A 12,089-nucleotide genomic window follows, 5' to 3' on the forward strand; every position below is an offset into this window, starting at 1 on the left:
ACCGTTCTCCTTGTTTCTAGACCCATTGTCCATTTTCAGCTCTATTTACCACACACCCTAAAAGGAACAGTCTGTAATGTATGTATTGTACAAACCAGATTCCAAAAAAGTTGGGACACTAAACAAATTGTGAATAAAAACTGAACGCAATGATGTGGAGGTGCCAACATCTAATATTTTATTCATAATAGAACACAAATCACATATCAAAAGTTTAAACTGAGAGAATGTATCATTTTACATTTACAAAAATATGTTGTTTCAAAATTTCATGGCGTCAACAAATTCCCAAAAAGTTGGGACAAGGCCATTTTTTACCACTGTGTGGCATCCCCTCTTCTTCTTACAACACTCAGACGAGGAGACCAGTTTCTCAAGTTTAGAAACAGGAATGCTCTCCTATTCATGTCTAATACAGGCCTCTAACTGTTCAATCGTCTTGGGCCTTCTTTGTCGCACCTTCCTCTATATGATGCACCAAATGTTCTCTATAGGTGAAAGATCTGGACTGCAGGCTGGCCATTTCAGTACCCGGATCCTTCTCCTACATAGCCATGATGATGTGATTGCTGCAGAATGTGGTCTGGCATTATCTTGTTGAAAAATGCAGGGTCTTCCCTGAAAGAGATGACGTCTAGATGGGAGCATATGTTGTTCTAGAACCTGAACATAGTTCTCTGCATTAATGGTGCCTTTCCAGACATGCAAGCTGCCCATGCCACAAGCACTCATGCAACCCCATACCATCAGTGATGCAAGCTTCTGAACGGAGCGTTGATAACAACTTGGGGTATCCTTGTCCTCTCTGGTCCGGATGACATAGCGTCCCAGTGTTCCATGAAGAACTTCAAATCGTGACTCATCTGACCACAGAACAGTCTTCCATTTTGCCACACTCCATTTTAAAAGACCCCTGGCCCAGTGCAAACGTCTGAGCTTGTGGAGCTTGCCTAGAAATGGCTTCCTCTTTGCACTGTAGAGTTTCAGCTGGCAACGGTGATGTTCAATTTTACAAGACCTAAAAAGCCTCGGTGTCCTTCCAAAATCTCCATGACCAGAGACGGAATAAAATGAGAAGAAATACAGGCCATGTGTTTGGAAGATGGAGGCAGTTTAGAAGCAACATTAAAAAACAAATCCAGAGTTGGCTAATTTTCAAGTCATTTCTAAAAAAATATATATATATATAGTTTTTTAAGGTGGACTGAGAATAGTCCACTAACCACAACTATCCAGCCAACAGCGTCCTGTGTCCAGTGATTAAGCACTGAAAGATGACCAATGCTAACTGCAGCAACAGATGAGATACTGTCTCTGATTTTACATATATAAAAAGATGGACCAATAAGGTGTGTCTGAGAGTGGACAGTGAGTGAGTGCTGTCTGATTTGCTCATACCAGTGCAAAACACCTAACACACCACCACCATTTCAGTGGTGCAGCGCTGAGAATGATCCACCCAGATCAACCCTTCTCTGGTGATCCTGACCCTTAAAGAGTAGGGTAAAGTAGGGATAAGGATGTATGCAGAGATACAGTAGGATTACAGTCTGTATTTGTACAGTTACAAAGTGCTCCTGTATTTTCAGTGGAGCTGATAAAATAGATACAAGAGTGTAGTTACAAGGTATGTGTTATCTAGTGATCCTTCAATGTGTGCTTGACTGGGCTGCCTGCAGTCCAGATCAGTCTCCTATTGAAAGTGTATAGTGCATCATGAGTCTTGTCTGAAGTCTTGTCTCGTGCCAGCTTGCAAAACTGCCACTATTAGTGTATTCAATTAGAAAGTGACTTTACCCAGTGGTAAACATGCCCTTGTCTCATCTCTTTTGTGTGTGTGTTTATATTTAACAAAAATAAATGCAGTTGTCACTAAAAAACTTGTCCTTTTGTCTATTAGAAAAATGTTCAAGTGAATTAACAAATTACAGATCTGAGTTTTTAATGCATTTTGAGAAATTGTACCAATTATTCTATATATATATATATAATAATGTTTTTTGGAGTTTGTTCTAAACCTTTTTTAATCATAAAAAGCCAGCATTTGTGTTACATTCACATAAGTGCTCCATGTATACATGGTCATATGCAAAATTTAGACACCCCAGGCAAATTATGTCAGAACACCTTCTACAGTGAACAAACTTGTGGTTATAACAATAGCGAGAACTAAAAGTCAGTCTGGCTCTCTCCTTTTAGAGTTCAAATAAAAAGCCAAGTCATCTTAGTTATAAAAACACTTGTACTTGAATTTACAGAAAATAATTACAATAGTTCTAATCAGTTAGATGTCTTCTCTAAATCGTTCAGCCCTGGCTTATAAAACAATTTATATATTTGATGGATTTTACATATTAAAAAAAAAATTGTAAAACAGCCTTGCACCAAATATACATTCAGAACATGAATTGTGATTGTGCATTGGAATGTGCAATATGTCTACTTGCTGACCACCATGGGTTATAGTTTTTTATATAAAAATGACTATTACAAAACAACCACAAATTAGATAAATGTTATGTTTATTGTCAATGATGAACCACAGCAAAGGAATAGTTTACATTATACTGCAGGCTAAATAAGAGTCTTCTGCAGATTGATGATATTTTAACCAGTGTTCAGAACTGAAAGTAGATTAATGATAGCAGTGTCCACGTAACTGGCTTAAATATCTCGCACGCTGTTGTGTAAACCTGCCAAACAAGTGTGACCAAGGGACGCTGTAGCTGTTGTCAGTTTTCAGGTGAACCCTCACTCCATGGTCATACTCAACCGTCTGTGGCTATCCCGGAGTCGTTTTGTCTACAGTAGAACGAGAGAGATGGCCTCTAAACAGCAGATGCCTTCTTCAGAAGAAGCGTTACCCGGCAGACAGCAAAGTATGGAAGTCTCAGGTAAATAAAACTGCTTTTATTCACTCGTGAGGCGAGTTAGCTTTAAATGCTAACACCAGTCGCTATATAACTTCCTTATACGGGACACTGGTAGAGAGCTACTGAATCCGCTGCTGAGGGGGAAATATGAAATGTTTCAGTGAGCACCAAGTTGTTAATTCGTAAGAATAATCTCTCCGGCTATTCGAGAGAGGGAAGAAAGAGCTGCAAAAATGTTTCCGGAAAATGTTTACAAACTCTAAATCACGCATGCGCCCTAAGCACTGTCTAATAACATTGCGTCACAAGCGCATATTCCCAATAGACATTCACACCGAGTACGATATTTCGATTATATTTCGCACGAAAAAAATTCCCAGAATTTTAACGTAATGAAAATTTAACACTCTAAACACGCTAGAAGAGGATGAACAAATGTACTCCACGAGTAGCAGCAATACATTCAAGTATTTTACTTAAAGCACTGCAAATAAACGACACAATTCAGGCAGTCTGTGCTTGTTCTTTAAGCTTTTGTGTTCTGCTACAACAAGACGAGCAGTTCAACCACCGCCTTCCCGCATAATTTGTATTTTCTTTGGTCTGTAGCTAAAGGTCTGCGTGAATAGCCCTTCAGAGCGGTGACCAGCCAGGTCAGAAGCACCTCCAAGTGGTATTTACACCCTAACACAACCTATCCCTACCATAATCTCCCACTTGCTGGTATATGCCTACTTTCTGGTCTCCGGTCTGCAGAGATTTATAGTTGTGCGAGTGGGAGTTCTATGCGTCACAAATTAAGTGTTAGAGTACCTTCTACTTGGAGTTAAATTAATATTATATCACACCGCTAGATAATACAGCAAATTATGTTTTAATCTAGTATATTTAGACAAGCAATGGAACCAGCACCAGACGATCATACCTACAAAGACCATTTTAAACCATTGTGGACATTGTGATGGTTCATTCATTTCTCTTTCTTTCCAGTTGGCATCTAAGGTTGTGTTTGTGTTCTTATTGATAATCTACACTATCTTTCTCTTTTTTTGAAGTTATTTTGACTAAGGTTATTTAGGCTATTCGATGATATAAAACAGTGATGTAAATTGTGACAAAAGGAGAACTGGATTAAATAAACTGACACCTTTGCTTGTGCTCAGTGTGCTATCTCCTCCCATGCAAAGTTTGTTCATGAAAGTTGTAGTTAGTCAAGTAGATTATGAACTATTCTCAATAACTGGTGTATACAGTATTAAACATTTCTCAGTGATGTGGGTGTAGTGATGTGAGTTTTTGAAGTTGTGAATTTGTACTGTTTGCTGTACTTGTACGTGTGAAGGACTGGGGCCCTCTCCAGGCTGTGATCCTGCCTTGCGGCCAATGATTCTGTGTAGGCTCCGGACCCACCACAACCTTGAACTGGATAAGCGGTTACAGACAACGAATGAATGAATGAATGCTATACATGTAGTTCTTGTTGACACAACTTCATTCATTCATTATCTGTAACCACTTATCCAGTTCAGGGTCACACTGGGTCCAGAGCCTACCTGGAATCATTGGGCACAAGGCAGGAACACACACACACACACACCCAGGACACACACACTCACTTTCACTCATACCTATGGACACTATTGAGTCACCACCTACCAACATGTGACCCTGGAGCTGTGTGACAGCAGCCCTATTTACAGTGCCCTGAAAATGGTTTAACTGAACTTAACTGAAAAATATTGTGTCAAAGCAAGTGAATGCAGAAATGATTGATCAACTCAGTAATGAGCCTATCACTTATGCAAGGCGGGAACTGGAGGGCGCGCCAGTCCTTCACAGGGCTATTGACACAACTTATACCAACATTCATTCATTATCTGTAACTGCCAGTGGCGGATGCTGGTCTTTCAAGGAGGGGAAGCTCAATTTCGGCCTACATCATAAAATGTGTTGGTTTATTTATACGTAAATTCTACCCTTCGTTCCTTTTCAAGAAAATGATCTGTGACCCTGTCATACCAACAAGGCGTCTTTTCCAGGGACTTGACTAGTGTCCTCTCAATGGCCAGCAGAGCTAGGCTGCTTAAACGGCCTTGGTCCATGTGAAGTGTGTCCGCCTGTGAGTGCTTTGTGACGGTGGAGGGGCTCAGCAGCACCCGCTGGACAGAAACTGCGATAGAAGTCAGAAAGGGTGATAGAAGTCAGTCTCCAAACACAAGCAGCTACAAAAAACTCCACCAGAAATAGCAGCTCGATTTGTCACTAGTCGTTTTTAACAAAGAAAATGCCGCTAAGAGAACTTAGAAAGTCTCCGGTTCAACTCAGAACAGAATGGAAAATGGAATGCTTCCACGGATCGCTACACCAAAGGATCGCTGATTCGCTTATTTCGCTGTCAATCAAAAAGGGATTCAGCCTCAGACAGATCATCCAATCATCATGCAGAAGCTGAGCGTCAAGGCCAGCCCACTGCCCCATAGACCCCCAGAGACGCTGAGCGTCCGATCTCCACATCATTACATTCAGTTTTTATTCACAAATTGTTTAGTGTCCCAACTTTTTTGGAATCCGGTTTGTAATTTCCAGGTCTGGATTTTGCGAGACACATCTCTAAACCTAGTCATGTCTTTTCAGTATATTGTTGTGATAAAGCACATGAACCAAGAGGTAATGTGTGCATTTTGATTTGATGTTAAGCTGGAGGAATTGCTTAAAGACAGTAGGGTGAGATGATTTTACAAATTTTGCTGTAAGATCCCTTTCAAAAAGAGGTAAATGCATGTCTGGCCAATGTGAAAGTGAAAGGTCTGGCTTTCAGGAGCAGCTGCAGTCTGTTTGAGATGCAGCTCACACTGCTGCTTAGTGCGATGGCATGAAACCTTGTTGTGCGGCATCCACCCCATAGGACTGCAGCAGACTGATTTGCAGCCTCAGCCTCTCAGGGCTTTCCCTCGGCAACAGGACTCCATCACACCACTGGTAGGTTGCCAGGAAGCACTTGACAAAATACTGACAAAGGTACTTTTATAAACAGTCATAAAGGAGCTTCCTGAATGTTACACATTTGTGGTAACTTTTCCCACCACTAGACTACTGTCCTGTAGAATTTAGTTTCATTGTAACACACTTGATTCCTGCAATCTCTGTTTCTTTTTTTTTTTTTTCGAAAGACCTTTTCATTTCAGAGACAGATTTTCTGAGAGAGAGATGGTGACCACCTTTAATAAATAGATAGTGTGGCTACAGTGGCAATGAGGCAGAGAACATATGACTTTTGTGACTGTAAGCAGCACGAAAACCATCCACTGTTTGAAAGGGTCTGCATTCTATGTAAATTATTAAATTTGAGTGTCCTCTGCTGACATATTGCAATTGATCTGAGGTCTCGTTTGCCTGAATCGCACATTAAGGGTTCCCAGACAGGGATTAAGCCTTGTCGTAGTCTAAACAGTGTTTGGTATTGTCATTTTCCATTGAAAGAATGATATAGTCCAGGGCTAGGCTTAATCCCTGTCTGAGAAACCACCCTTTTGTGATCAGTCAGTTTTATATATAATAATATATTTTGTGTCCAACTTAAAAACAGAACAGTATGTAATAACTATTTTTAATTAACTAAAGGATAAGGGTGTATAGAAAAAAAATTATGTGAACATGTAAAATCTCTCCTGATGGTCTGCGATTTTGCTGCATCAAAATAGGCTTAAAAATTATACAGCTCTCACAAATTGATTCACTTGAAAATCTGTGTACTTCCATTGCTTGTGTATTTTTGTGTGTGTGAGAAACAGAGAGAGGATAAGTCACAGAGAAAGAATACAAATATAGCAAAAAATAGTTCTAACCCTAATTTACATACACACTGCAAAATAGGCAGCACAATCCCTATGTAAAATGTTTGGAAATAGAAACCATGTTTCAGGGAATTTTTTTTTCCTTTGTTTGTTTTTGTAAAATGCAATACAAAACATAATCTTTGATTTCTGAATCCTCAATAACTATTTATTTAATTAACAAAGATATAAAGACAAATTCCCAATGTTTGTCATTTTTGCCTGTGGTCTCCAGTCTGCTTTTCATGATGCACCATAGGACAAACACCTGGAACAAGGACTTCTCTGATCACAGAATACATTTCCACTGTCTTTTAGACCGAGATGAGCTTGGGCCTAGAGAATCTGGCAATATTTCTGCATTCATTTGAAGTATGACTTTCTCCCTTTTTTGATGGGTGACAGACTGCAAATGAAAATTGTTGTGAACGACTCCTGAGCCATGTGGCTCTTATTTATCACAGTAGCAGAATGGGAGCCTTCCGGGCTTATTTGTTCCTAATTTGATTCATTTATTATAAGCTGCTTATAGTGGCAAGGTCTAAAATGGTGTAACTTGAATATTCTAAAATGTTTCTCTTATTTGCCCTTGTCCCGTTGTTGTTTTGAATTAGTTGCAGGCATCAAATTCAAAATGTGTATATTTACAAATATTAATCAAGTTGGGCAACTAAAATTAGTTGGAAATTTTATCTTTTTTTTTGTTCTGCAAAATTTTCAAAAGAAGATTCTTGCAATTTGCAACAAAATTTGCAGTGGAGTTTTCATGTAAAGCTTGAAACACTCCCATAAAGTACACTTATGCGGCATTCCATTTGAACTAGGATGTTAGAATATAAGAGTTCCAAGTGGGAAATTTCAAGTCAGGTTTCCTACTCAGGAGCCTCACTAGCCCAGGATCAGATGCCTGCATCTCATCAGTGTGTAAAAGCAGTAGAACCACACAGTTTATTAGAGTTTATATTTTTGTTGCATCTGAATGCTTACTGGAATACGTTCAGCTTTGGTGTATTGTCATTCCTAGGTCAGACTAGCACAAGCTAGCACAAGAGAATTGGTTTGGTTAATTAGCTTTGTCCACAAATGTGTAGAGCTGTTCAGTGATGTGTTTTTAGCTTTATGTTTAAAGGAAGCATGCAAGGCCTCTCAGCTTGGTTGCATCATGTGATATCATGTGCTAATGGGTATTACTAGGAATGACTAATTTGGGTAAAACAAAACTAGGCACACCTAGTATAGCAAGACCAGTACCAGCCACTGCTGTCATTCTTCTGGGTCCAATACATTCTTTCAATTAGAAATCCTTTTAGTTCTTAAGAATGAATTCCATTAAATTACTTAATTTAAGCCTTAAATTAAGACTCAGGGGTATGTCTTGTGTTGGGCTTTTCCTCAGAGCCTGAAAAGGTAGACCATAAATGTAAATAAACTATGAATATATATATTATTTTTACATTATTTGAAGAGATAATTCATAAAATTTTGGCATACTCTTTATGATGGTAAATAGTGAAATCCTCTCATGCATATTTTATCAGAATTTGTTATGAAAAAACTACTACCTTGAACAAACTACTCTGCATTTGGGTTTAGCTGTTTTGTAATTTGACAGCTGAAATGAAGTGAATATTTTGAAATATATGATTCATTCATGAATCACAAAGTAGGTGTCAGTATTCTGAACTCAAGCTTCTGAATAGTCCTTAATTAAAAATGGTCAAAACATTAATCATAAATAAACACACCCCAAACCTCATTTTCAAACTTCTAGTTTGTGCTGGATGTCTGCATTTCATCATGTACATGAGTCTCTCTGGCTAACCAGTACTTTGCAAGGTTTACACATCACAGTTTAGTCTCTACTTGATACAAAAAAGTACCCAGTACCTAATGAAAAAGCAAATAAGCTGAGTAGAGCCTTGTCAAGTAGAGAAGGTTCCATGCAGTGGAAAAGTGACATTTGTTTCTGAAAGTAGTGTTTTATGGAGCACAATTTATAATCCCCAACCCAAACATGAATGAAATATCAAATTGCCTAAAGTGATATTGATGACCAATCATATGTAGCTCTGCTATATCTTTGGTCATTCTGTTTTGCTGAATGTTCTTAAGCTTACAGTATATAATGTGTGAAGGGCAGAATATAGGCTATGTGTGGAGATTGGGCCCTTCAGGCAATCCTTAGTTGGCATTATTAACAAATCCACAGCCATATCCTCAAAATGACAGGAGGTGCTGCCTTGGCATTCTGTGAATAGCTGTGGCTCTGAAAAGCAAAGAGGCAGTAAGATATCCCTGCTAAGACATCCCGGAGACCGGGAAGTGAGTGGGTGAGACACTACGGAACTCTTGAGCGCTAGGGTGCTGTTGGGAAAGAGTGATGAGGATTAGCAAGCAGGCAGTGGTATGGATTATGGTGGGGGCAATGTGGCAGGACAGGGTTCGAGAGAAAGTTAGAGATGCCAATATGTACATGTTTTTGTCTTTATCTGAAGGGCAAATATAATGTTGAGCAAAAGAGCTAGAGATTTCTTGAGCAAGAGATTTCATTGTTTGTTTTGATCAATTTGGCATTTGATCAAATTGGCATTTGTTTTGTTCTGGGTTTCCTTTTTTTTTTTTTTTTGAGGAGGAGGGGACCAAGACCGACAGACACAGGCTGGAGCACCGCCAAGGCTTGTCAGGAAGGTTGCCATGCTGAGAATGAGGGAACATAGAGAAGAAGAGAGAGGGGGGAAATAAAGCCAGGCGAAACTTGGCAGGGTTCTATTGCTGTTCCCTTTGTCTGTTTGCTTAGCTTTTGCGCAAAGGAAATCAAAAATACCTAAGGTGTAGGAGCTCTGCTTCACTGCTGAAAAACAAAACCAGACAAGAAAACTGCTCTGAAATGACAAAAAAACAAAAACAAAAAGGCAAGGGGCGAAAGGGGCGTGAGTACTCTAACCAGTGAGTCTTTTCTGAAGAATCTTCAGGAACTGTCTTTTTTTGGTGGAGCCAAGAGATGACCATGCAACCCGAACTCGAAAGGTTTTTGATTGTTTGTTTTTAAGGCAATATCAAATGCAGCTGCCTTATTTGTTTAGAAGGTTCATGAGGACATTTGTGTCTTTCAGACTTATAAACTTTGAACGTTCCTCTTGTTAGGCTTGGGATATTGTCCTCAATTTAAAAAGTTTTGGAATGGGAGAGGTGTGGTAAGAACCACAAGGATATCAATGTACATAATTGCACAAGGATGACTCTGATCCAAAACAAGAACTTTGACCGTGAACTTCATTTATACAAATGATCTGCATTTGAGATGGGTCTCCAGGGGAACAAGATCTCAAAATTAAGGTTGGTATGGATGGAACAATGTATAATTATTTCCAACTTTGCCATCGTGGTATGCAAGGTTAGCTTGTAAAGTATTCAAAAAAAATTTGAAGGTTATCACCATTCATCACCTTTGTGAAAATGTTGTATTATGTGATTATTTGGTCATTAATATTGTTGAACAATGGCCATGCACCCTGCATTCAGTAGCAAAGGCCCAAGATGCTTCATCTCAGCTTATAATGTGACTTCTCTATCTAAGAAATTAAAAGTGTTTTTAATCCATCCATTCTATATATATATATATATATATATATATATATAATTACTTCCACTCTACATGATACATTAGTCATAGATGCTAGAATGTACCTGCTATTTGTAATTCAGCATTTAAGGTGAAACTGTAAATGTACATGCTAACTACTGAGACATCATAATGCTAGTGAAGCTTTCTGCTTATTATGAAGTAAAAGGGACATAATGCATTCAAACTACATTAAACTAAGGTAATTCAATTGTTATCATAGTTTGTAAAAGCGAAAATACTGACATGTGTGAATTTTTTGGTCACATGTACAGCCATTATGCAGGTTATTCACAAGGCAATCATAGTCCATAGTTCATTTGAAGTGCGCCCCTAAATAATTTTCCCTTTTGAGGGGGTAAATAGCCCTACAGCCCAAACTGGTAAGGCTGAGGGGTGAAATGTGATTCACCTTAAGTCAGAAACATTTATTTTCTTATATTGACTGTGAAATCTGAACTGCAATATCTGATTGTGATAGTGATCACTGTATCTAAACCTGCAAATGGTTTTCTTTTTGGCTTGTTAGGTTTATAACATAAAGTCTTTGGAACACTACTTGTCTTAGTGTATAAACAACTCTAGACGGACATGTTAACAAGCTTAAAAATCCTTGATGTTCACTGGGTGTGGGTTTTTTTAAAAAAATGTGCTAAAAAGGGTCCTATGGGGTCCCATAAGAAATGCATGTTTCTAAAGGATTTTAATGCTTTTCTTATATCATCTATGGTAAATAACTTTTATATGGTCTACCAGTTAAAGTAATCAGTTGTTTCCAGTCCATCCAAAACTCAGAAACCATGGCTTTTGCTTTCACCAAGTGCAGAGCTCATGTTAGTCCCATCCTTCAGCAATTGTGTTGGTTTTCTCTTGAGTCTAAAATTCAGTACAAAATTCTTCTTCTAAATTTTAAGGCTCTACACACTCCTACATATCTCTCTGATCTTATTTCTTCATATAGTCCCTCTTGCTGTTATAAATCCTCTAACTCTGGACCTCTTACTGTTCCTTGTTGTTGTTATTGTTATTAAAGGATAGTTTTTTAGAGAATCAGTTTTGAAATGAAGGTATATGTTTGTGAATAAACCATTTTTATTCTTTATTTGAATGTCTTTAAACCTTTTAAAAGGTTCTTCACATTCACTGTTCGGTAGTAACTACACATCATATATTTGCAATAAAATAAAAGGAAAAACTAAAGTTATGAGGGTGGTGCTGATTCACTGTATTGTTACATCTATAGTCCCTATCATTGTCAGAGTCATTGTAAATGAGACGGTCACCGATTAATATTTGAATGGGAGCACTTGTAACACGCTCAACATCGTGCCTGATAAAGTCCCACACTTCAACAAAAGAGCTAATCACAAAGACTTTATGACCACCTCTGTTTATGAAACGTTATGACAACCTCTGTTTATACAATCATTGTCCATTCTCTTGACTTCACTGCCCAGACAGGAGCACTTTGTAGTTCTACAATTACAGAGTGTAGTCCATTTGTTGTTCTGTACAGTTTGTTTTCCCTTTCACCCTGTCCTTCAATGATCAGGACCTCCACAAAACCACCACAGAGCATGTATGATTGGTAAGGTGGATCATTCTTAGAGCTGCAGTGACACTAACAAGGTGTTGGTGTGTTATTGTGTGTTGTGATGGTATGAATGGATCAGACACAGCAGTACGGCTGGACTTGTTAAACCCCCCGGTGTCTCTGCTGGAGTGAGAATAGTCCACCAACCAAAAATATCCAGCGAAAAG

General features: G+C 38.6%; 1 protein-coding gene across 2 annotated transcripts in view; it reads left to right on the plus strand.

The window, feature by feature from the left end:
• Nucleotides 1-2,553: 2,553 nt before the first annotated feature.
• Nucleotides 2,554-12,089, plus strand: part of msraa (methionine sulfoxide reductase Aa) — a 132,889-nt gene continuing 123,353 nt past the window's right edge. Inside the window, exon 1 of one of the 2 annotated variants that reach the window (XR_010803902.1) lies at nucleotides 2,554-2,894. Coding sequence is in view for 1 of the 2 variants with exons in the window: in XM_066677166.1 (XP_066533263.1) it covers nucleotides 2,759-2,894 (136 nt within the window). In the remaining variant the exon portion in view is untranslated. The remainder of the gene's footprint in view (nucleotides 2,895-12,089) is intronic. The other variant, XM_066677166.1, reaches the window with a different exon arrangement.

This window comes from Hoplias malabaricus, chromosome 7 (assembly GCF_029633855.1).
Source record: "Hoplias malabaricus isolate fHopMal1 chromosome 7, fHopMal1.hap1, whole genome shotgun sequence".
NCBI lineage: Eukaryota > Metazoa > Chordata > Actinopteri > Characiformes > Erythrinidae > Hoplias > Hoplias malabaricus.